The sequence below is a fragment of the Rattus norvegicus genome, chromosome 6, assembly GCF_021556685.1.
Source record: "Rattus norvegicus strain SHRSP/BbbUtx chromosome 6, alternate assembly SHRSP_T2T, whole genome shotgun sequence".
Classification (NCBI taxonomy): domain Eukaryota; kingdom Metazoa; phylum Chordata; class Mammalia; order Rodentia; family Muridae; genus Rattus; species Rattus norvegicus.
In genome coordinates this window covers 124,227,726-124,253,921 of record NC_141539.1, presented here as the reverse complement: position 1 = coordinate 124,253,921, position 26,196 = coordinate 124,227,726, and the positions used below count along the sequence as shown (strand labels likewise).

The 26,196-nt window shown below is 40.6% G+C and overlaps 1 protein-coding gene across 9 annotated transcripts in view; it reads left to right on the top strand.

Annotated features, from left to right (window-relative positions):
- The first annotated feature begins 211 nt into the window (after positions 1 to 211).
- The window catches only part of Eml5 (EMAP like 5), a 131,754-nt gene continuing 105,769 nt past the window's right edge, over positions 212 to 26,196 (top strand). For 8 of the 9 annotated variants that reach the window (XR_015622078.1, XR_015622080.1, XR_015622079.1 and 5 more), the window contains exons 1-2: positions 212 to 815; positions 19,864 to 20,023. Coding sequence is in view for 4 of the 9 variants with exons in the window: in XM_087554157.1 (XP_087410283.1) it covers positions 619 to 815; positions 19,864 to 20,023 (357 nt within the window). In the remaining 5 variants the exon portion in view is untranslated. 9 annotated transcript variants of the gene reach the window in all.

Genomic DNA, 26,196 nt, shown 5'->3' with positions numbered 1-26,196 from the left:
GATCTTGGAAGGGAGGCCTACGGGTTAGCAACAGTCTGGTGGTGAGCAGAGAGCTCCCACATTATGCTCAACTCTCGGAGGGACCGGGCTACCTGAGAGAGGCGGGGCGAGCGCACGGGGAGGGGAGGGACGTGAGCGTTGGGGGCGGGGCCGCGCGTCTCCGCCCTCCCGCCGCTCAGCTGGGCTCGGGAGCGCGCGGCGCGGCACCGCCGGGCTGTGGAGGCGAGATAGCGGCTGGACCTGAGCGCCGCAGGTGACCCGGGCAGGGAGTCCGGTGCGCGGAGCCGGCTGAGAAGGAGCAGGCTGGAGGCGCGTCCCCGTCCCCCCTCTTAGCTTGGCTGTCTCCTAGCCTAGGCACTGGGCTTAGGGGACACGGCGAGCTCCCAGACGCGCGAGGCTCCCGGACGGCCGGCGGCGCTCGCGGCCCTCAGCATGTTTGGTGAGGCGAGGCTTTTCCTCCCGCCCGTGGGCTGAGGCGACGACGGCGGCCACGCAAGCGAGATGCACCTGCCGGGCTCGGCTTAGAGGAGCGTCCCGGCCGCCAGCGGGAGAGCTTTCGTCACCCGGCCCCGGCGGCGATCGCGGGCCCGAGCCGCAGCGACGGGTGGGCGCACGGACATGGCGGCTCGGAGCGCCCCGAGCTGCCACCTGCGGCTCGAGTGGGTGTACGGCTACCGGGGCCACCAGTGCCGCAACAACCTCTACTACACCGCGGCCAAGGAGATCGTGTACTTCGTGGCGGGGGTCGGCGTCGTGTATAGCCCGCGGGAGCATCGGCAGAAGTTCTACCGCGGCCACAGCGACGACATCATCAGGTACGGGCTCCGGGAGGCGGGGGGTGGGGGGGGGATGGAGACCGCTGTCACCCCTGCCGAGTTTGCAGCTGCCTGTCCTTCTGGAAGTCGTGACCGTTCCCGCAAAGGAGCATTACCCAGGAAAGCAATGTACATCTATCTTGTTCCGAGCCCACTCACTTACCACTCCGCTTTCCGCATCTCCCTATTCTAGGGGAGCCTCCTTGGGATCCTAAGGACGCTCCGCAGGCCATTCGCTTTAATGGATTTGTGACCTTTTCCGTTCCATGAAAATCAGGATTTCAGACCCCGCGATTGGTTCTTGTTTATAGGAAATCTTATTTAGCTAGGGATAGGAAATACTTAACAGAAGACCAACCCTAACTCTGCAGTACTCAACTCTTGGCCACAGTTATTAGTTCAGATTTCACTAACAGCAATTATCAGTAGAGAGCAAAGAAACTCAGGTGTTACCCTTAATTCGCACGCTGGAAGGCACTTTGAGGGTATGTCTTTTATGAGAAATAACCCCACTCTGATTTCCGATTCTGTTTATCATCATCAGAGGAATCTTAGGCTTGCTTTCCTATTAATAATTTCAATCACAGGGTGTGTGTAGTTCGCTCTTTATTGATCTGAGTCTTCACGTCGGCCGCGATGTTTCGTAAGCTGTACACAGAAAGGGTAGTTTTCAACATTTCAGTAGAACTTTCAAGTTAGGAGCGTTTGAATTGATTATTGCCTCAAGCACATTTCTGTCTTCTATCAAAGTGAATGTATTACAGAGAAATTTGAGAGTGTGCTTGTGTTGTTGCTTCTGAGTTCTTGACTATTCTGTGAACAGGCTTATTTATGTCTTCCTGGATGTTTCAAATCAGACACTTCAAAATCTGTATAGTGGTTTGATGCAGTGTAAGCAAGACGTTCTAGTGCTGAAACTCCACGCGGTTGTGTTATTTTGGCCCTCTGTACATATACAAGGGGGAAGGGGGTTTCGGGCAAGCAGAAGTTGTGATAGTGTTGAGCAAAGTAAAAGTAAGCAGAATTTACATTTGTAAAGAACGGAAGGTGTGGCGGGAGCTTTTATTATCTTTCACTCGTTTATTAGACATTGCAGTCAAGGTTTTCCAGAGTCCAGGTTTTGGAAAGGAGTCTGACAAGCAGTTTTATTTTTCTCAGTTTAGGAATTTTCTGTTGTGGTGGCGGTCAGGGCTTGAGCCCTAGTGAAAGTCCAAAATCACTAATGTAAACAGAAGTTATAGCAATTGTCAATCTTATTATTCACCCCAAGAACAGAGTTAATCTCATCTTCTTTTATTTTCCCTCTGTCCTGCCATGTCTGTCCTTCTCTACGGATTGGGTCTCTAGCTTTATAAAACTACATGAATAGCTTTGGGTAGCAGCCTCCTTCCGGATAGTATTAGGCTAAATTAAGTAAGTGGTGAGGGTGTGAAGGATATGGAGGTCCTGATGTGCAGAACTTGATGGGTTTACTTGAGGGGAGGTAAATTATGTCTTCATTCTTCTAGCAGTAGCTAGTATTATATGCCTCACTGCTTGAATTTTTTATTTTTATTTATTTATTTATTTTTGGTCCTACTGCATATTGAACTCATGGGCCTCTCAAATAGTTAAGCTCTGGATCACTGAGCTATGATTTTTATATCACCAACTGTGATTTTTACATTTTCTTTGAGTAAACTGTAAGGAAGATTGTACTTTTGCCTTCTGTAAAAGTTGTGCAACCCATACATGCATCTCAAAACACTTTCACATTGCAAACATACTCTACATGTCTGTGATTTAATACAAATGACACATTATTATATAATTTATGACAATTCAAAAAGATCTCCTGAAAAGTTGTTGTGGGCAGTAAAATCTAAACCAGGCAGTGTATTAAAGATGGTGGAACAAATTTAATAGAATACTAAGAATATAATTGAGAAATCAAAGTACTTTGGAAATTGTATTTTAGATAGGAATGACAAATTATTCTTGTGAAATAAAATAGTCAAAGATTAAAACCTGTTTTTTTTTTAATTCACGGCTTAACCTGTAAGCATAGAAATGATTCTAGTAATTTCTCAGTTATTTCACAACAGAGGCTACAGCATTCATACATCTAACATATGGTAGAAAACCAGGTTATGATATTAGCCTTAATGAAAATATTTTCATCAGTTTTATTTCCATATCTACTTAAAATTTACTTGCAGTTTGTTGGTGAAATATAACTTTAGGCTAAGACTGTTCCAAAGTGAACCAGTAATTATCACTTGGTTTTAAAACTGTAAGTGCTTTGTTGGTTGTAAAGTTTGAATAGTCTGTTATTTGTTTGGTGCTTCTATAATTTTACTGCCATCTAGGATGGCTCAAGGCGGTTCTGTATGATATAACCGTTTATTACATCCTTATATTTGTGGGCCTTTTGCCCTTATCTGTGTCTTCTACACTTCTCTACTTATTATTCTTTTATTGCTAATTATTCCAATAACTCGTTTGTACTTAGAAGTGAACTTCAATGCCAAAATAATACAGGATGTTTTTCCATGTGTGTACTCCCCTGTATGCCTGTGTTTCAAGTTCTGTTGTTTCAATTTCTCTGTTAGGTATTTGCAACAGTTTTTAGACTGTTAAACTATATTGCAAGTTCTGTATTTAGGGTAAGGTGCTTATCAAAGGCCTGGTTTGTATTTCAAAACTTCTGCTAACTGGTTTGCCCAAAGGATCTGATAGCTTTGAAATTATGTTTTCTTGCTCTTTATTGCCCACCAACATTTATTCTTCAAAGTAATGGATATTATCAAAAGGTTTCAAATCATGTATACCAGGAAGGATCATGGATGGGTATAATTATTTTGGTATGTTTTCATGTTACACATTTTGTAGAACTAGAACTTGAAATGTTTTAAAAATTAATTCCATCTATTCCTCAGAAGACTTATTTCCTCCTATTTTCCTTAAAGACTCAGCTTCAATGTTCTGGGACTCAGTATTGTGTACTGTACTCCCGTATGTCGTGCTCTTGTGTTATTACAGAACATTGGAAGGCTGCTTTACTACTTTCACTGCCCCCTCTCGCATTTATTTACCTTTGGTTCTGCTTGGCTGTAGTCATTTCTCTCAGGGTCACCAATGACTTACACATTTTCAAATCCAGTGGCTAGGTGTCAGCTCACATCTTTTTTAATTTTTGTCACCACTTGACACATTTGTCCATGTCCACCTTTTTAAAATACTTTTCCAAAAATTTAAAAGTTGACACATAAAACTAAAAATTGTACAAACTTTGATATGTGTATATATTGATTAATGTTTAAGTCTGTATAAAAACATTTCTGTTCTTAAACCTTTATCATCTCTTTTTGGTGAAAACATTAAAAAAAATCTTCTAGTTTTATGAAATACAGAGACCATTTCCATTAACTGTAACCAGCCTGCTGTGCTCTTAGGACTCACAGGTCATCCTTTTTCCATCCTTCCCTTCTGCCTGTGTTTCTCCATCTCTTGTACCAGCCAGCCTACTTGCAAAATGTATGAAAAAAGAATCAACTTCATATAGGAGTACGATCTGTCGTTGTTTTATTTCACTTAGCAGTTGATCTCAAGTTCCATCCATGTTATCAAAATGATAGGATTTTGTCCTCTGTCTTAGGGTTTATTGCTGTGAAGAGACACCATGACCTTGCCACCTCTTATAAAGGAAGACATTTAATTGGGGCTGGCTTATAGTTCAAAGGCTTAGTCCATTATTGTTATGGCAAAAAGCATGACAGCAAGCAGGCAGACATGAGGTGGAGAGGTTGCCGAGAATTCTACATCTGGGTCTGCAGGCAACAGGAAAAGACTGTCAGTCACTAGGCCTAGTTGAGCTTCTGAGACTTCAAAGCCCATCCCCCAGTGACACACTTCCTCCAATAAGGCCACACCTCCTAATAGTACTGACCCCTATGAACCTGTGAGAGCCATTTTTGTTCAAACTATCATATCCTCTTTATGACTAATAGTATTTTATTGGTGTGTGTGTGTGTGTGTGTGTGTGTGTGTGTGTGTGTGTGTGTGTGTAGCTAAGGAGAAAGAAACAGGACTAATATTTTAGGTAGGTGCTCTGATAGGGTGGAAAGGAGACCTCACTGTTATGATAATATGAGATTGAGAGGTCAGGCAATCTGAGTAAAGGATAGTCTATGCAGAAGGACTCTTCTCTATGGAAGCTCTGAAGTAGGAGTCCTAAAGGATTTGAGGAACAGTAAGAATTGTTGTGGCTAGAGTATTCTGAACATGGGTTTAGTGAGGTAAAGATGAGATGGATCAGTATGTAGGACCTCGCTGAGTGGCCTGCTCTCTGAGACTGGAAGTTGTTTTAACAGTTGTAATTGTTTGAATAAGCATGGCCCCCATAGGCTCATTGATTTACATGCTTAGTCATCAGGGAGTGGTACTGCTCGTGAGGGAATAGGAGGTGTGGTCTTGTAGGAGTAGATGTGGCCTTATTGAAGGAAGTGGGTCACTGGAGGTGGGCTTTGAGGTTTAGAATCTCAAGCTAGACCCAGTATCTATTTCTTCCTCCTGCCTTTGGATCTAGATATAGAACTCTTTAGCTACTTCTCCAGCACTATGTCTGCCTGTGTGCTGCCATGCTTCCTGCCCTGCTGAAAATGGACTAAACCATCTGAAAGTGTAAACAAACTACAATTAAGTGCTTTCTTTTATGAGAGTTACCATGGTTATAGTGTCTCTTCACAGCAATGGAACACTGACGAAGACAACTATTTAATGAAGGTATTGGGTTAGAGAATGACAAAGTCACGGGGGCTTCTATATTCAGAAGAGAGGCAGTAGGGAGGTAGGGAAGCCACTCAGGGGACTGTTGTGTTTCACTCCAGGAGTGTTGCTGGCTTGAACGAGTCATGAGATATTGGGAGAAGCAACAGGGAAAGCAGTGAGAAAGGCAGGATTCTGGGTTTATTTTAAAGATGGGAACAGCATAATTGACTAATGAATCATATGCAAATTATAAGAGAAAAGACAATAATGATCATAGGAACTTTGATCAGAACATTTGGAGAAGTAGAGTTAGCAGCTATTGAGTTGGGAAAGATTGTGGCAAACATTTTCTGTTTAGGGAGGAAGGGAGAAATCAGAAGCCCTGTGTTAGAAGAGTTCCATTGAGAAACCTTGTGGGAGCATGAAAGGCAGCCTGGATTCTGTTTAAGCTAAGGCCTGACTCCCAGGCACCAGGCCCCTTCACTAGCCACAGCCCTCCATAGATTTGTGGTCATCAGTCACATAAGGGCAATGCCCCAAGCCCTTCCACTGGTAGAGGACCTGTGGTCACATAGGCTCAAGACAGATCTTCATTTTACTGAGGTACCTAAAGGCCGAACCAATAAACTTTCCTTCCCAGACACTCTTCCCTACAAAAGGGATTTAATCTCAGGCCCACCCTGAGAAGTGGCGTCTGGTTTTACTCATTCACCTTCTACCATGACAATAAATGCCTTAAAACCATGGAACTGCCTCTTTTCATCGGGGAGCTGTGGGGAGCCAAGGAGAAGGCCTTTGCCTATAAAGCCACCGTCTAATCTCCTGTAGAAGGCCTCTCTGCCCTTCCAGCCATGGCCAACACTAAGCCACAGTCAAGCCAAAGATCCCCCCACCCGCTCAGGGACCAGCTGGAGCTCTTTTCTTTTCCCCTCAGCCCCAGGCTAGATCCAGCCCGTGGGCTGCCACTCCATTCTCAGCTCTTCCAGGAGCCTGAGAACCAGATGGTCCCTGCCTCCTTGTAGGCTTGGGGTCCCCAAACCAGCCCTGGCTGTTTCCCAGACCTCAGGCTATTCTTCCCCAACCCCGGAGTGGTGTCCCAGGGGCTTCCTTACAGCCTGACACCCACCCAGCGTGGGGTAAGTACAAAGCACTGTCAAACTTCCTCGTCTTGCCTCCCTGAGCTGTGAGCCCTGTGGCGGAGCAGACGCGGGACCCATAACCTCATAGACAAATGAGTAGAGTTCTAAATTAGGCAGCAGGACATGTGTGTCTGTAACTCAAGGAAGCAGTCTGGTAAGGCTAGTATAAACGGGTGTTACCAGTATGTAAGTAGTAAAGCCATGAATCTCAATGAAGTCGTCACCTAGGTAGCAAGTAAAGACAGAGAATGGATCTGAAAATGGATTTCTGTTGTGTTGCAATATTCAGATACAGGGGAGATGAAGAATAGAGTAACAAAAATGTGGCCAGAGGAGAGAAGGGAAAGTGAGGTTATGGGGACATCAAATATAACCAACCGTGTGTCCCACTAGTCAAGGTGCTAGCTGTCTTGTGGTTGTTACCTTACATTTACAAGACCTGCCCTGAAGACCATTATGTTCAAAAGATAAGGGGAAGGTGGTCCAGGAAGCAGTCAAAATGGGTTATTATTAATACAAAAACCTAGCACCCTTTAAGATTTATTTAAAACAATGAACCAAACAATGGCATGTGCCTGTCAGCCTTAGATTCTTACAGTATGGACTTCAGATTAGCAGCAGGAACATTACCTGAAAACTTGGGAGAAATACAGGTTCCTTTCTTTCTTTTTTTCTTTCCTTTCCTTTCCTTTTTTTCTTCTTTTTCTGAGACCATCCTGGAACTTGCTGTCTTACACTATGAGTCAGCTCTCCATAGCTGTGACACAGTACCTGAGAAATGGAATTTAAAAGGAAGAAATCTGTATTTTTGCTTATGGTTTTACAGATTTCAGTTGAAGGTTGGATGGTCTTTTTTTGCAGAGGGCCTGAGGGAGAATATCATGGTGCAGTGTAAGTGGCAGAGGAAGCTGCTTACTTTAGGACAGCCAGGAAGCAGGTAGAGGGGGAGAGGATGAGGACCAGCAGGAGGAAGGGGAGAATGAGCAAGAGGGAGAACAGGCAAGGAGAGAAGAGAGAGGGAAAATTTGTCTGGAAATTGTATATCATCATAACTTCCAACTACAGAAGGCATTTGTTCCTTTTTTATTTCTTTGGGTCCTTTACAAATACTTTATCAGGACCAACAATACTAGATACTGCCCCTAGTGTAAAGGTAGTGTTTCATACTCATTTCACTACATGGTTGGGACTGCCACAGCACAGGCAGTTTTTACTAAGTATGCTTGTCATAGTGTTTAACTTAACTATTAGTGATGTCATCAGGTCTAACCACTTCAGTGGTTATCATCTATAGCCAATATGATTCATTAAGGACCAGGGTTTAATTCCAACCTAGAGTGGAAAGAATAAGGTTAGTCTAAGTCTTATAACATAGGTGATGACTAACACGAGAGTTTACATTTGGTTGAGTGAGACTTTGCTAATTGTTATCTAATGGACAATGTGTTTAATGCATAAAACATGAGATCTCATAGTAGAAATCTTATCTGGAATTTGGGTTCTAGATTGAGAAGCTAAGCCTTTACAAAGGGTATTTTTGATAGCTGTATTTTTAAAAGACTATGTAGAAATTTGAAATCAACATAATAGGGATTATGAAAGATATTCTGTTTTCTCTTATAGTTTTATTGCTATTTTAAATTAGTAATACTTACTATAGAAAGCTGAAGGCTACAGAAAAAATTTACCCACAATCTTGTAATCTAGAAATATCACCATATTATAGATTATTTTATTATTATTATTATTATTATTATTATTATTATTATTATTTTATTTCTAGATTATTCACTTTGTGAGCTTTTTTGGTACATGCAGTATTGAGCAGTTGACATAATATTATATGTAATGAATAGAGTATGTTTTTGCCTAATATTATAACAGAAGCTTTTCGTAATATGATAAAGAAAAATCCCTGTTCTGTTAGGTGGTGTTTAAGTTTTTGCTGCTCTAAAGGATGTAATGAAAACATTCCATTAGGGCTTTTCTTTGTTGAGGATTAATTTATTCAAAACTTCTTTTTAACTTTGGTGGCTTCTTTGGGAATTCAGTTAACAAATATTGATTTAATAACTACAAGGACTAATCATTGCTTTAGGTACTTAGGTTAGAAATGAATAAAAAAAGGTGTGTGGTCACACACACACACACACACACACACACACACACACACACACAGAGTCTCTGCCCTATTGGTTGGCATATAGATTTTAGTGGAAAGAGTAAGATCATACATATTCAAAAGTGATTTTAGATAGTTGATCATTATTGTAAATGCATTGGGATAATGTATAGAACATATTGAAATGACCGTGAGTCGTTAGAACTGATATGTTTGCCCTAAAGGATGAGTGAGGCAAAGATTTTGGAGATTGTTCTAGACTAAAACTTAAAAAGTACAATTATCTTGACCTTTTTATGGGACAGGAAGGAGTATGTGACTAGAATGGACAAGAGGGGAAATGGTATAGGTTAAGGCTTGAGAACATCCTGAGGGACTCCATCCAGGTAGGATTTTATTCTAGATGAATGGGAAGCTGTTGGAGAGTTTTACCAAGTGGATAGTAAGGTCAGATTTATGTCGTTCTAAGAAATTACTCTGGGGCCAATGAGATGACTCAACAATTAAAGCTGCTTGTCATACAAGCCTGATGGCCTGAGTTTGATCCCCAGAAGCCAAGCAAAAGTAGAAGTAGAGAACAGACTCCACAAAGTTGTCCTCTGTCTGATCACCACTCACTGTCTATTGCATGCCCTACTCCCTGTGGGAAAACTCTGCTAACGAAATCTATGATGACCGGATAGTACATGGCCTCTGCACTTCTTCTTTGACCTTGTCTGGGGAATCTTAAGCCCCCACATGTCACGTAGCCTCAATTAGATTACAGGATCAATTTCCTTTCTCCTAATAAGAACCTGTTCAGCCAGCACCTGAGATGCTTCCCCATGCTAACGAGGCACTCCAGGTACCCTAAGCACCCAGCCTATGCCCATTCTGGATGTTCTGACCCTCAGCTCTCCAAAACGTTATATGCCTTGAATTACTGTAAGTAAAGTTGAGTGGAGGGGTAACCAGGAAGTATGCTATCATGGGATAGGAGTTAGTGGAAGGAGTAACTGGGAAGTGGAATATCATTTGAGATGTAAATGAATGGAATGATTAATAAAAAAGGATAAAGGGAGATGGTGGAGCAAGGAAAAAATAAGTAAAGTTGATCTGCCTCCTGATAACTGGCCAAAGTGTGCTTATTCACTATATGTACTCACAGGGCTTCTGAACCCCCACCCTCACCCTCACCCTCACCCCCCAAGGATGGTGGGTGGGGGAAGACCAGGGGGTGGTGGTAGGGAAAGACTCACAAGTCCCAGTAAAAATTAAATGAAAAAAATTCCTTAAAAAAATCATCCAGGCTATATTGAACAACTCTAAAGAGAGCAATAAAAAAAAAAGAAGGTGGTGGTCAGAAGGCTAATGAAGTAGTCTTGGTACTCACTGAAGGTGGATGCTGGCCAGAATGAGGATTCCACTAGAAAAGAGAAGGGTGATGATAGAGGCAGTCTCACAGGCTGATGGGATCATGTAAGGAGTGAGAATGGAATTAGACTCCTGATCCAAGCAATAAACTGCTTCAGGTCTTAGCTAGAGCAATAAGACAAGAGAATAAAAAGGATGCAAGGGGGAAAGAAGGCCAAGTGTCCCTGCTGTCAGGTGATAGGATTCTCTCTATAAAAGACCATGAGGACTCCACCAAAACCCCTTAGAACTGAGGGATACTTGCAGCAAAGTGACAAAATGCAAAATTAACACACTGATTCCATCAACTCCAATAAGAATACCAGGACCTTTCTTCACATACGAACAATGTCACAATGTGTGCAGAGGCACAAAAGACCAAGAGTAGCCAAACCAGTCCTGAACAAAATGCCTCATAGGAAGCATTGCCATACCTAGTTTTAAATCATGTTACACACCTATGGTGGTAATGCTAGCATTGTACTGGTTTAAAAACAGACACATATCCACCAAGATGAACTCTCAATCCTAAATATCTATGCCCCAAATACAAGGGCACCTACATACGTAAAAGAAACCTTACTAAAGCTCAAAACACACATTGCACCTCACACAATAATAGTGGGAGATTTCAACTCCCCACTCTCATCAATGGACAGATCATGGAAACAGAAATTAAACAGAGACGTAGACAGACTAAGAGAAGTCATGAGCCAAATGGACTTAACGGATATTTATAGAACATTCTATCCTAAAGCAAAAGGATATACCTTCTTCTCAGCTCCTCATGGTACTTTCTCCAAAATTGACCATATAGTTTGTCAAAAAACGGGCCTCAACAGGTACAGAAAGATAGAAATAATCCCATGCGTGCTATCGGACCACCACGGCCTAAAACTGGTCTTCAATAACAATAAGGGAAGAATGCCCACATATACGTGGAAATTGAACAATGCTCTACTCAATAATAACCTGGTCAAGGAAGAAATAAAGAAAGAAATTAAAAACTTTTTAGAATTTAATGAAAATGAAGGTACAACATACCCAAACTTATGGGACACAATGAAAGCTGTGCTAAGAGGAAAACTCGTAGCGCTGAGTGCCTGCAGAAAGAAACAGGAAAGAGCATATGTCAGCAGCTTGACAGCACACCTAAAAGCTCTAGAACAAAAAGAAGCAAATACACCCAGGAGGAGTAGAAGGCAGGAAATAATCAAACTCAGAGCTGAAATCAACCAAGTAGAAACAAAAAGGACCATAGAAAGAATCAACAGAACCAAAAGTTGGTTCTTTGAGAAAATCAACAAGATAGATAAACCCTTAGCGAGACTAACGAGAGGACCCAGAGAGTGTGCCCAAATTAACAAAATCAGAAATGAAAAGGGAGACATAACTACAGATTCAGAGGAAATTCAAAAAATCATCAGATCTTACTATAAAAGCCTATATTCAACAAAACTTGAAAATCTACAGGAAATGGACAATTTCCTAGACAAATACCAGGTACCGAAGTTAAATCAGGAACAGATAAACCAGTTAAACAACCCCATAACTCCTAAGGAAATAGAAGCAGTCATTAAAGGTCTCCCAACCAAAAAGAGCCCAGGTCCAGACGGGTTTAGTGCAGAATTCTATCAAACCTTCATAGAAGACCTCATACCAATGTTATCCAAACTATTCCACAAAATTGAAACAGATGGATCACTCCTGAATTCCTTCTATGAAGCCACAATTACTCTTATACCTAAACCACACAAAGACCCATCAAAGAAAGAGAACTTCAGACCAATTTCCCTTATGAATATCGACGCAAAAATACTCAATAAAATTCTGGCAAACCGAATCCAAGAGCACATCAAAACAATCATCCACCATGATCAAGTAGGCTTCATCCCAGGCATGCAGGGATGGTTTAATATACGGAAAACCATCAACGTGATCCATTATATAAACAAACTGAAAGAACAGAACCACATGATCATTTCATTAGATGCTGAGAAAGCATTTGACAAAATTCAACACCCCTTCATGATAAAAGTCCTGGAAAGAATAGGAATTCAAGGCCCATACCTAAACATAGTAAAAGCCATATACAGCAAACCAGTTGCTAACATTAAACTAAATGGAGAGAAACTTGAAGCAATCCCACTAAAATTAGGGACTAAACAAGGCTGCCCACTCTCTCCCTACTTATTCAATATAGTTCTTGAAGTTCTAGCCAGAGCAATCAGACAACAAAAGGAGGTCAAGGGGATACAGATCGGAAAAGAAGAAGTCAAAATATCACTATTTGCAGATGATATGATAGTTTATTTAGGTGATCCCAAAAGTTCCACCAGAGAACTACTAAAGCTGATAAACAACTTCAGCAAAGTGGCTGGGTATAAAATTAACTCAAATAAATCAGTTGCCTTCCTCTACACAAAAGAGAAACAAGCCGAGAAAGAAATTAGGGAAACGACACCCTTCATAATAGACCCAAATAATATAAAGTACCTTGGTGTGACTTTAACCAAGCAAGTAAAAGATCTGTACAATAAGAACTTCAAGACACTGAAGAAAGAAATTGAAGAAGACCTCAGAAGATGGAAAGATCTCCCATGCTCATGGATTGGCAGGATTAATATAGTAAAAATGGCCATTTTACCAAAAGCGATCTACAGATTCAATGCAATCCCCATCAAAATTTCAATCCAATTCTTCAAAGAGTTAGACAGAACAATTTGCAAATTCATCTGGAATAACAAAAAACCCAGGATAGCTAAAACTATCCTCAACAATAAAAGGACTTCAGGGGGAATCACTATCCCTGAACTCAAGCAGTATTACAGAGCAATAGTGATAAAAACTGCATGGTATTGGTACAGAGACAGACAGATAGACCAATGGAATAGAATTGAAGACCCAGAAATGAACCCACACACCTATGGTCACTTGATTTTTGACAAAGGAGCCAAAACCATTCAATGGAAAAAAGATAGCATTTTCAGCAAATGGTGCTGGTTCAACTGGAGGTCAACATGTAGAAGAATGCAGATTGATCCATGCTTATCACCCTGTACAAAGCTTAAGTCCAAGTGGATCAAGGACCTCCACATCAAACCTGATACACTCAAACTAATAGAAGAAAAACTAGGGAAGCATCTGGAACACATGGGCACTGGAAAAAATTTCCTGAACAAAACACCAATGGCTTATGCTCTAAGATCAAGAATCGACAAATGGGATCTCATAAAACTGCAAAGCTTCTGTAAGGCAAAGGACACTGTGGTTAGGACAAAACGGCAACCAACAGATTGGGAAAAGATCTTTACCAATCCTACAACAGATAGAGGCCTTATATCCAAAATATAGAAAGAACTCAAGAAGTTAGACCGAAGGGAGACAAATAACCCTATTAAAAAATGGGGTTCGGAGCTAAACAAAGAATTCACAGCTGAGGAATGCCGAATGGCTGAGAAACACCTAAAGAAATGTTCAACATCTTTAGTCATAAGGGAAATGCAAATCAAAACAACCCTGAGATTTCACCTCACACCAGTGAGAATGGCTAAGATCAAAAACTCAGGTGACAGCAGATGCTGGCGAGGATGCAGAGAAAGAGGAACACTCCTCCATTGTTGGTGGGATTGCAGACTGGTACAACCATTCTGGAAATCAGTTGGAGGTTCCTCAGAAAATTGGACATTGAACTGCCTGAGGATCCAGCTATACCTCTCTTGGGCATATACCCAAAAGATGCCCCAACATATAAAAAAGACATGTGCTCCACTATGTTCATCGCAGCCTTATTTATAATAGCCAGAAGCTGGAAAGAACCCAGATGCCCTTCAACAGAGGAATGGATACAGAAAATGTGGTACATCTACACAATGGAATATTACTCAGCTATCAAAAACAACAGCTTTATGAAATTCGTAGGCAAATGGTTGGAACTGGAAAATATCATCCTGAGTGAGCTAACCCAATCACAGAAAGACATACATGGTATGCACTCATTGATAAGTGGCTATTAGCCCAAATGCTTGAATTACCCTAGATGCCTAGAACAAATGAAACTCAAGACGGATGATCAAAATGTGAATGCTTCACTCCTTCTTTAAAAGGGGAACAAGAATACCCTTGGCACGGAAGAGAGAGGCAAAGATTAAAACAGAGACTGAAGGAACCCCATTCAGAGCCTGCCCCACATGTGATCCATACATATACAGCCACCCAATTAGACAAGATGGATGAAGCAAAGAAGTGCAGACTGACAGGAGCCAGATGTAGATCGCTCCTGAGAGACACAGCCAGAATACAGCAAATACATAGGCGAATACCAGCAGCAAACCACTGAACTGAGAACAGGACCCCCGTTGAAGGAATCAGAGAAAGAACTGGAAGAGCTTGAAGGGGCTTGAGACCCCATATGTACAACAATGCCAAGCAACCAGAGCTTCCAGGGACTAAGCCACTGCCTAAAGACTATACATGGACTGACCCTGGACTCTGACCTCATAGGTAGCAATGAATATCCTAGTAAGAGCACCAGTGGAAGGGGAAGCCCTGGGTCCTGCTAAGACTGAAACCCCAGTGAACTAGACTGTTGGGTGAGGGCGGCAATGGGGGGAGGGTTGGGAGGGGAACACCCATAAGGAAGGGGAGGGGGGAGGGGGTTGTTTGCCCGGAAACCAAAGAATTTTTATTAAATATTAAATAAATTTAAAACAAAAAAACCAGACACATATGGGTCATCATAACTATGGTTACTAGATCTTTTGATAGAGATGTCAAAACTATACATCAGAGGAAAGACAGCATCTTCAACAAGTAGTCCTGGGAAACCTGGATTTCAACATTCAGAAAAATGAACCTAGACCTTACCACTGATCTTCACAAAGTACAACTTCAGATGGATAAATTGCTAGCTATACATGTGGTAGAGGTTTAGTGTCTAAAATGTACAGATAACTAAACAACAACAACATCAACAAAACTAATCACCAAGAAAACAACCCAGTTTTTAAAATGGGCTGTGGAATGGAACAGAACTTGGAAAAAATGACATGCAAATTGCTAATAAACACTTAAAAGTATTCAACATCCTTAGCCATCAGTGCTCTGTGGGTTAAAACTACATAACATTTCTAGTATTGTGTATACTTTCCTCTTGTTGAACAGACCTACCTTATGTTTAAGTAGCTGTTAGTCACTGCCAACATACGTATTTCTCTATTGCCAATGCTGAAGATTATGACACATAGCTATCACAGGTGGGTAGGACGATTGGTTGCTTCCCAACCAGTCTTGAAAACTTGCACGATGCCTCCTGATACTATGAAAACTAGTCCCCAGAAAGGAGACTTTCAGATCAGATCCAGCTCAGGACCTCTGGGTTTTATCCAAAGTACAATAGTGTCTTTAGCAATAGGGACTTAACCTTCTTCCACTTCTAGGAGGCAACCAAGGGCAACTGCAATAGGCTGTAATGTTTTGGGAGTCTCTTGGACAGCTCTGACCAACAAATCAGAAGAGGGCTTCTATATCAGAGAGGCTGTACCTATTAAATCTTATCAACATGGCTGTCTAGACAAAACTGAATAAGGATGACATCAGTGGACATGCTAAGTGGAGGGAGGAAGCCTGTAGGGACTCAATCCTAGACAAAGAACTGTGGAGACTGGGGAATGCTGAAAGTAGGATAAATAGTTTTGTCCAGGGAAGAGTCTTCCAATTGGTTATCTATACCAAGTGGTCAACCCTGAGATCACATACATATAGGTAAAATTATACAGACTGAGAAGGTTGTATTCATATATTAAGGAATATATGTATTTAATAACAAAGAAAAAAAGGCTAAGAATTTGAGAGAGAACAAGGGTGGAAAAGTATCTTTTATTCTCCTGAAGCAATTGTTATCTCCATACCTTACTGCCTCAGTCCGCTAACCTAGTCCTAGTCCTGGAAACTTCTAGCCTTCTTACAGTCTAATCTGGGTCTGTCCTGTTTTCAGCCTTTGAGACTTACTGCTGAGTAAGCTTACTCCTTCCTTGTTCTTTCTGAACTCTGGCTGACTGGTCAGTTCAGCTGTTCTGGTTCAAAACTCCTCTCTGGTTCAATCTGGCTTCTCTCCCGGGCCTCTGACCCCCTTGCTGTGACTGGTTTCAAACTCTGGCAATCTGTTCTAATCATCTGGTTCCTTCTCATTCTCTGGCCCATTATATCTTCACCCAAATATAGTTTCTTCTTTTCTGCAGTTGTCCAGGTAAAATTGCCTTTCTCTTTTTCTCTGCACTGCTCTCTTAAGTAGCTTTTCTTCGCGCCTCTCTTGATAGTTAGGCGTATCCTATTCTGTCAAATCTTTCTCTGATTCATTACTTTGTCTGCCACTCAGACATCTAATTAATTACAAACACGGGTGCTTCCTTCTATAAACTAACTTTACTTTCATTGTTTGGGATTAAAGGTGTGTGCTAAGGGCATGTCTGTATTCAATTCAGAGGGATTAAAGGTGTGTGCCACAACTAGAAACAGTTTTTCTTTTTCAGTAAATAACACAATCTTGGGGTTCACAATGTGATCAAATATTCTGCAACACAAGGACGTGCATAGAAGGAGTTGAGAGAAGGAAAGCAAAGGGAGGAAAATGATATATTTACATTATATTTTTAAAAATAGTAACTTTAAAAAACTACTTTAAGATTCCATCTTATCCAAGAATGATGTAGATTAAAAAGAAGAAAAAGAGGGGTTGGGGATTTAGCTCAGTGGTAGAGCGCTTGCCTAGGAAGCGCAAGGCCCTGGGTTCGGTCCCCAGCTCCAGAAAAAAAAAAAAGAACAAAAAGAAGAAAAAGAAAAACAAATGATAACAAATGCTGGTACAGATGTGGTAAAAGGGCAACTCTTTTACATTGTTTTATAATGCTAGACCCTGTTTGCTACAACACTGAACTTCCAGACAAGATGTGTTCACTGGTGCAGTAGTGGCAAAACTGTGTGTGTCAGTCAGAGTTTTATTACTATGAGGAGACACCAAGGCCACAGCAACTCTTACGAAGGAAAGCATTAAATTTGGGGCTTAGAGTTTCAGAGATTTAGTCCATTGTCATCATGCTGGAGAGCATGGTGGCATGCAGACATGATCCTAGAGAGAGCTGAGAGTTCTACACCTGGATCCACATGCTGTAGGAAGGGCAAGAGCCTCTGGGCCTGGCTTGTGCTTCTGAAACCTCAAACTCATTCCTGATGACACATTTCCTTTACCAAAGGCCACTCCAACTCCAAGGAGGCTTCACCTCCTAATTCTTCCAAATAGTGACACTCCCTGGAGACCAGGTTTAAATCCAAGAGCCCTTGGGGTCTGTTTTTATTCAAATCAGCTCCTTTGTATGGAGGTAACTAACCACTCTCTTGATTGGCTTTAAGACCTGCTTCACAGTAGGGAGTTCATGTCTCTTACTATAGACTGGTCAATCTCACTGGAGGGAAGTCAAAGGCTCTTTTGGAGAACCCATTAACATTGATGGAGGGTAGGGAAGGGTGCTGTTAAATGTGGTCTCTGATCCTGGCATGGCTCTTTGTTGTATAGCATTTTCCTCAGAATCAAAAACTCCTTCTCGAAGGGAAGGGGAGCCTCACAAGACTAATGATCATATATATAAATATGTCTAGGAAAACAGAAACTTGGAAGATTCTTGAAGGCCCATTGCCAGAGCATAAAAAGGAGTAAAAGATTGATGAAGGAGACTAGCTGAGCTAGAGGGATATTCTTAGCTGCTACAGTAAGTTGTGTAGAGAGCAAGGTTGAAACCTTTGTGAGTTGTCACCAGTGTTGGGGTGGGCTTTTCAGTGGTGCAGATGCTCTTGTGTCATCCTTGTTCTAGCTGACTTATCATCCACAGTACTGTTATTGTCCCAAATAAAAACTTCAGTTCCCCAGGTTGGACATTCTGTTGTAGGTTTCCTTTTGGGGGTGAATACACATTTGTGTGTTGTTTCCCAAGAAAAGTCAGTCACATAAGAGTTGCTTATTCCAGACATTTTATGTAAATGAGTACACAGAGTACATGGTCCTAATGTTTATGTTTCCTTCTGTGTTGTGTTACATTTCAGAGTTCATCTCGCTTGCAACATGCTATTAGCACTTTATTTCTTTTTTCTCCATTCCATTGATGAACATTTGAGCTGTCACTTTTTACTGTTATGAATAATAATTTTGGCATGAGCGTTTGTATATGGTTCTCATGTGGACATATGTTTTACTCCTTTTAGGAATGAATCTAGAAATAGATTTGTTGCATCCTATAGTAACTCTGCTAAACTGTTTTTAAACTGGCTGTATAATTTTACAGTCTCACAAATAATATTTACGGGATCCAATTTTCTGTGTTATTTTTATTTAATTATGCCTGATCCTTTGACAGGGATTCAATTTAAAGAGCATTACCATATTACATTCTTTCAAGCCTAGAATTGATGTATTTTATCCTCTGTTTAGACCCTTTAAAATGACTTGTAGTTGGGGTTCATGATTGTATTTGCTCTTTTTGATGCTACTATAATTTTGACTTTCTTTATTTTTTCAGGTATTCGCTGCTAGGGTACAGAAATACAGTTGAATCTTTTTGTTTAAAGGCAAATCTGATATTTTAAACTCATTCGTAGAAACTTTTATCAAGTAGAATTTCATTTTTGTTTTCTGCCTTTTACAGATGTATGTGCACAGTCCTTACTAATTGTTCAATTTTTGTCTAGCTTTTAGACCTGTTGACCATTTTCTGCAAATTTCATATGACATTGCTGTTTTTTTAGTGAGATTTGTAATTTATTGCAGAGTGTTGCAGTATAAGTGCTACCAAATGCTACCTTGGACATTAAGATTTAGCTATTTTTTCATTTTCATATACGTGTATATGATTTATATGTGTGTTTGTATATGCATGTTCTGTTGGCATATGTGTGAGGTACATGTGCCTGTAGGTATGAGTGTACATGGAAGCCCAAGGTTGATGCTTGGGAATCATCCTTGATCACACTAATACCATTCAGTGAGGCCTGTTTCTCAGTCACATGCAGAGCTCTTTGATATGCCTGCTTTTGCTCACCAGCTTGCTTTGGGGATCCTCTGCTTCCAAGGTTTGAAATACAGATGGTCTGCCATGCCTGCATGATATCTAGTGGTTCCGGGAGTATGCTCTTCAGTCTGTGTTCTCATGGAAAGTGCTTTACCATAGAGCCTTCTCCCCAGCCTCTGGATTTAGTTCAATATTAGTCAATAAAAGAAATGGTCTGATAGAAAAGAAAGCCTGCAACATAAATACCAAGTGAAAAAACAGCATTTGATAAGTTGCTAAAAATGTGTGCTGTAGTTCTGTTGATCTTTTGTGTTGATCTTCTTCTTGAGAAGTTTATGCACACTATGTCCATGGAGTTTATGGAGTCTATAATTAGTTTATCATTAACCTTTTAGTATATTATTATTAATTCTTAGCAATAATTTTATAGAAATTACTTCTAAATACAAATTATTTAAGATAAGCAGAGTCTAATGTTGACATTTGTAAATACAAATATCTATAGCAAATGCTATAAAAGTTTATAATCAATTTTCAAGTCTTACTATTTATTTATTTATTCATTCATTCATTCATTCTTTATTTTTTAGTCTCGCACTGCATCCTGAGCGCGTTTTGGTAGCAACAGGACAAGTTGGGAAAGAGCCTTACATCTGTGTTTGGGATTCTTACACGGTCCAGACTGTGTCGGTTCTGAAGGACGTTCATACACATGGTATAGCTTGTTTAGCATTTGACTTGGATGGACAGGTATGTGATAATTTTCCTCCTTTATATAAATTTTGACTTTAAAATGCTTGCTAAGGAAATCATTATAAGGGTGTGGAGAGATGGCTCAGAGTTGAGAGCACTGTCTGCTCTTCCAGAGGACCTGGGTTCAGTTCCCAGTACCCAGATGGCAGCTCACAACGTTCTTTAACTCCAGTTCTAGGAGACCCAGCGCCCTCACAAAAACATACATGCAGGTAAAACACTACTACTACTACTACTACTACTACTACTACTACTACTAATAATAATAATAATAATAATTTAAAAATGAAATCATTACAAGTTTATAATATAGAATTGAAAAACAACTGATAAAGTACTTGTTATTCATATATGTTGAAGTATAAATAGGATGGGTGGACAACATAGTTAACAAAAATAAAACAAGGGTATTGATTTCATCATTACCAAGAATTTTCTCAGTGAAATTATTCTAAAAGGCAAAGAAATTTTTATTCACTGGACTATTATCTGATTGTTACAGAAAATTGTATCTGACTGTTTTCTGGGTAAGGTGTTTAGGGTGTATGGAAGATACCTTAGGAAAATTAAGTTTCTCTAAGAAGAGCTGTATATATTTTAACTTTCAGTCTCTTTAAAATTTTTGTCTTATAATTATATTTTTATTGAAAATGAGACAAATCAATACAAAATCAAAGATCAAAACTATGATCTTTGTTATCATCCCATTGGCCAATCACTTTCCAAATTATCCTCTAACTGTATAGAAGCTGTTCTGACTAAAGCGTATTTTAAGAGTGGTATGGTTAATTTGTGATTGGTAAATATTTTGTGTCTAAGTTAGACTTTAAAATAATTATAACTTTCAGAAAAATTTATTTACCTGCTTTTTATAATTGTTGTAAATCTAGATTCTATCAAAATAGACTTTAGGGTCGTACCCTAAAGAAAATGACACTCAGTAGGAACGTTACATCAGTCCGAGGCACAGTGCCTTTGGGTAGCACAGATTCCCGTGACTTTCTGGTAAGGGATCTGTGGAGACTTCACTGGGGCCTCTCTAAAAATGTGCTTTTAGGTTTAATGGCGATTAGCAACTGTGAAAACTCAATTTATGACCCATGTTTGCTATTATCTTTCAAGTATTTTATGTCCTATTAAACTTCATTTACCTTCTTAAAAGAAAGAATAATCTTTCCAACATCAGAATTGTGTAAAACACAATGAAAAAAAATCTACACAATTAGTTTAGAATTCCTTTACACATAAGGTTTTGTGAAATTTAAGATTTTTTTTACTGTAATAGTCAATAAATATTCTTTAGATATAATTTCTTCTTAACTTTTAGTTTCCCCCTTTAAATAGAATGTGGATTGTATTGCTGAGATGTCTCTTCTAAGGAGAAACCACTTCTGTAGCTTTTACTGCTTGAAAGCACTCAGCCTTGCTTACTTTGAGCTCTTTCCATGAGAAATCATGAATAATTGTATTTTGTCATCATGTTTTCATTAAGGTTTTAGACTTAGAAATCCATAGAGATACAGAGGTCACACTATGTACTGGGCGTGCATTCCCCTAAGTCTGCATTTTCTCACTCAATCCTTGTGACAACCCTGTGAAATAGAGTCTATTATTATCTCTATTTTGCAGGAAAATAAACTGAGCCTGAGAAAGGTTGAATAACTTGTCTCAGGTTAATGCTAGTGAGGGGAACCAGAGCGGGAACCAGGTCTGTCAGACTGCAAAGCTCGCGTTTTTAACAGTGATGCTTTACTGCCTCACAAACTGTAACATAGGTAGTTGTTTATATCGCAAAAGGAATTCATCCTTTAACAAGTGCAGTTAATGTAAGGAGCTCCTGGAAATTTAAGATAAGGAAATTATTTTAATGTTATAATTTGAAAAATATATTGGAACTAACATACCTGTTTATAAACTCCTTATAAGGTATTGAGTAGGAAATATGGTCTAATGTTTTCATTTTCTGCTAGATTTGAAAGCATAGGTAAACTTTCAGGATTTATCCAATTGATGAGCTTCCTTCAAGGTTGCAAGGCGTTTTTTCCCAAAGGCTTTCTCCTCACTGAGGTGAATATACATATTAATGCTAGTGGCCGGACTTCTTGAAGATAATTAGGGCCTGAAAAGTCTGTTTATAGAAACCCATAACAAATAGAGACTGAAGATTCTGTAGCAATGGGAGGAGGAAGGAGTAAACCTATAGCTCGAATTTTCGGCTCTTCTGACTGGCTAGTGAGGCTAGTGAGGCCCTGGAGCCACCTGTGTCTGCCTAGTGGGGCTGGGCTTACAGATCTGTGCCTTACTGCTCAGCTCCTTACCTTGGTGCTGGGAATCTGAACTTACGCCCTCAGGTTTATGCAGCAAGCACTTCACGCCTGTGCCATCTCCGCAGCCCACAGTTATTTCTAACAACACATGGTTAGAGTTAAAACTGTTCATTTCTAGAATGAGCTAAGGATGAGGTAGCTTTTAAGTCAAATTTCATAAAAAGCCCGTGAGCTGACACAAATGAAATGTATCAGTTTACTTTTGTCTTTAGGTACATGATCAAAACAAAGGTCATTTTGCATATTACTATGTGCCTAGAGAGTAGGTGTTTCTTCCAGGACCTTTTAGTTGTCTTACTCTCTAAATAGGCCTTAAGTGCATGATTCTTGAATTTTATTTTCTTCCAGATCTTAACTTATATTGAGTCTAGTATAATAAGACCAGTATCACTCCATTAAGCCCTACATCTTCTATGACATTTATAAGTTTTCTTCATAATAACGAAATGGTTTATTCTTCCAAAATAATGAGACCACACGACTCCATACTAGAATTGAGCCCATTTGGTTTATCTTAATTATACCCAGTCAAAGCTTTTCTGACTGGACACTAGGTGGCGTGTTTCATTTGAACAAATTATATGAATGTGTAAAGCTAATTACGGCTTATGGTAAAGTAAGAGTGTGATGAAGGTATCATGCATTTGTACAACATTAACTATATGCAGATACTCCTCTAACTCCTTTATATGTAATATGTTAGTGCTCATATTATCCTTATGAAGTACTTTAATTATCCCCTTTTAGTGGGTAACAACATAGGGTAAGAAGAGAGGTTTTACAGAAGTACCCAAAGTCTCCTGTGTAGTAAAGCATGCTGTTCAACCTGCTGTCAATTCATGTGCCAAGTCAAGCACTGGTAAAATTTGTGTAACATCAGTAGTTAATAATTTAAGCTTTGAGGCCTGCATAGTCTCTGTTTTAGCTACTGGTATCTTATCTTTTCAGACAAGGTCTATCACTGGACCTGAAGCTCACAGATTTGGCTAGTCTAGTTGGCCAGAGAACCCAGGGATTCCTGTCTCTGCCTCCTTGGCACTGGGTTAGCAGTTATTTGCTGCCGTACACTGTTTTTTTCCCTCTGTGTGAGTGCTGGGGACCAAGCTCAGATCTTCCTGCTGTGCAACAGACGAGTACTTTCCCAATGACCCTAGCTCAGCACTTTTGTTCCATATTTGTTCTCATTTTAACACCTTCATCATTTCTGGATGTTTCTGTTGACTGACACTCTCACAGTTGGTCACATTTTCATGTTCCTTCATCTGCTAATAATTTTCATTAGATGCTGGACATTGTATATGTTATATAATACTTAAAACAATTTATTATAGAGACTCCTTTAAAACATTTGAACATTTTTCTAATGAGTCATTAAATTCTGTCTTTGTAAAAACCTAATTAATTAATTGATTGATTTTTACACTCCAGATTTTATTCCCCTCCCACTTCACCCTCGCTCCCCTCCCCCCCCCCCGCCCTCAAAAGTTCCACATCTCATACCGCCTACTCCCCCAGGTCTCCACAAGAATGTCCCCACCTACTCACCCCACCAGACCTCTAAACTTCCTGGGTCCTCCAGTCTTCTGGTTGTTAGGTGCATCTTCTCTGCCTGAACCCAGACCCGGGAGTCCTCTGCTGTATGTGGGGGGGCCCTCATCTCAGCTGGTGTATGCTGCCTGGTTGGTGATCCAGGATCAGAGAGATCTAAGGGGTCCAGGTTAATAGAGACTGCTGGTCCTCCTACAGGGTTGGCCTCCTCCTCAGCTCCCTCCAGCTTTTCCCTAATTCAACCACAGGGGTCAGCAGCTTCTGTTCATTGGTTGGGTGCACATCTGCATCTGACTCTTTCAGCTGCTCGTTTGGTCTTTTGGAGGGCAGTCATGATAGGTCTCTTTTTGTGAATGCCCCATAGACTCAGTAATGGTGTCAGGTCTTGGGGCCTCCCCTTGAGCTGGATCCCACTTTGGGCCTGTTGCTGAACCTTCTTTCCCTCAGGATCTTCTCCATTTCAATTCCTGAAGTTCTTTCAGACAGGAAGAATTATGGGTCAGAGTTTTGACTGTGGGATAGCAACTCCATCCCTCACTTTCTTTCTGTCTGCCCTGTCTTTCTGCTGGAGGTGGGCTCAGCAAGTTCCCTCTTCCGACTGTAGGGCATTTCATCTAGGGTACCCCCCAACTTGAGTCCTGAGAGTTTCTCACCTCCCAGGTCTCTGGTACATTCTGAAGGGTCCTCCCAACCTCCTTCCTCCCTAGGTCATCTGTTTCCATTCTTTCTGCTGGCCCTCAGGGCTTCAGTCCTTTCCCCCCACCCAATATCAGATAATGTTCTCCTCTCCCTCCACACTCATCCCTTTTCCCTCTCCTGTTCCTCTCTCCCTCCCCCTTGTGGTTGCTATCTTCTCCCTCCCAAGTGGAACTGAGGCATCCTTACTTGGGTCCTTCAGCTTGTTGACTTTGTTGAGTTCTGTGGACTGTATCTTGGGTATTCTATACTTTGGGGGTGTGTGTGCTAATATCCATTTATTAGTGAGAACATAGCATGCATGTCCTTTGAGGTCTGAGCTACCTCAATCAGGATGATATTTTCTAATTCCTTTGATTTGCCTGCAAAACTCAGATGTCCTTGTTCTTAATAGCTGAGTAGTATTCCATTGTGTAAACGAACCACATTTTCTGTATCCATTCTTTTGTCATGGGACATCTGGGTTGTTTCCAGCTCCTGGCTATCACAAATAAGGCCACTATGAACATAATGGAACTGGGGGATCCTTTAGGTGTATTCCCAAGAGTGGTATTTCTGAGTGTTTAGGTAGGTCTATTTCCCATTTCCTGAGGTACCTCCAAATTGATTTCCAGAGTCGTTGTACCAGTTCGCAGTCCCACCTGCAATGGAGGAATGTTCCTCTTTCTCCACATCCTCGCCAACATGTGCTGTCACCTGAGGTTTTGATCTCATTCTCACTGGTGTGAGGTGGATTCTCAGGATCATTTAGATTTGCATTTCTCTGATCACTAAGGACTTTGAGCATTTTGTTAGGTGCTTCTCAGCCATTCGAGATTCCTCTGTTGTGAATTCTCAGTTTAGTTCTAAACCCCATTTTTTGACTGGGTTGTTTGGTGTTTTGTGGTTAGCTTCTTGGGTTCTTTATATATTTTGGATATTAGCCCTCTATAGGATGTGGGTTAGTAAAGATTTTGTCCCAATCTGTAGGATGCTGATTTGTCTTATTAACTATGTCCTTTGCCTTACAGAAGCTTTCCAGTTTCATGAGGTCCCATTTATCAATTCTTGATCTTAGAGCTTGAGCCACTGGAGTTCTGTTTAGGAAATTTCCCTCTGTGCCTATGAGTTCAAGGCTCTTTCCCACTTTCTCTTCTATTAGATTGAGTGTATCTGGTTTTATGTTGAGGTCCTTGATCCACTTGGACTTGAACTTTGTGCATGGTGCAAATATGAGTCTATTTTCATTTACAGTAGGAAGTTGTGGAGACCTATAGTAGCATTTCTTCTGGGGTGATTGTTTTAAGTTCTGTGCTAAGCTATTACCATCCTGGGGGCTTTAATAATCCCCAGGAGCTTCCCAGACAGACCTTCATTGTAGCTTTGGTAATTTGAGATAGTGCAGATCACTTACATTCTCAAACTTGTTTGCCTTTATTTCCCCCATTAATTGCTCTTTTTCTGGAGTTTCTTCTTTTCATCTTCTTGGGTTTATTGCCCTATACACGGGAAGGATGGTGTTCTCAAGTCTCACTGTGGACAGAGTTTCTTCAGCTTTATCTGTGTCCTACATATTAGCCTTCTTAGCTTCTGAACGCCAGGCCTTTGCCAGTTTAAAAA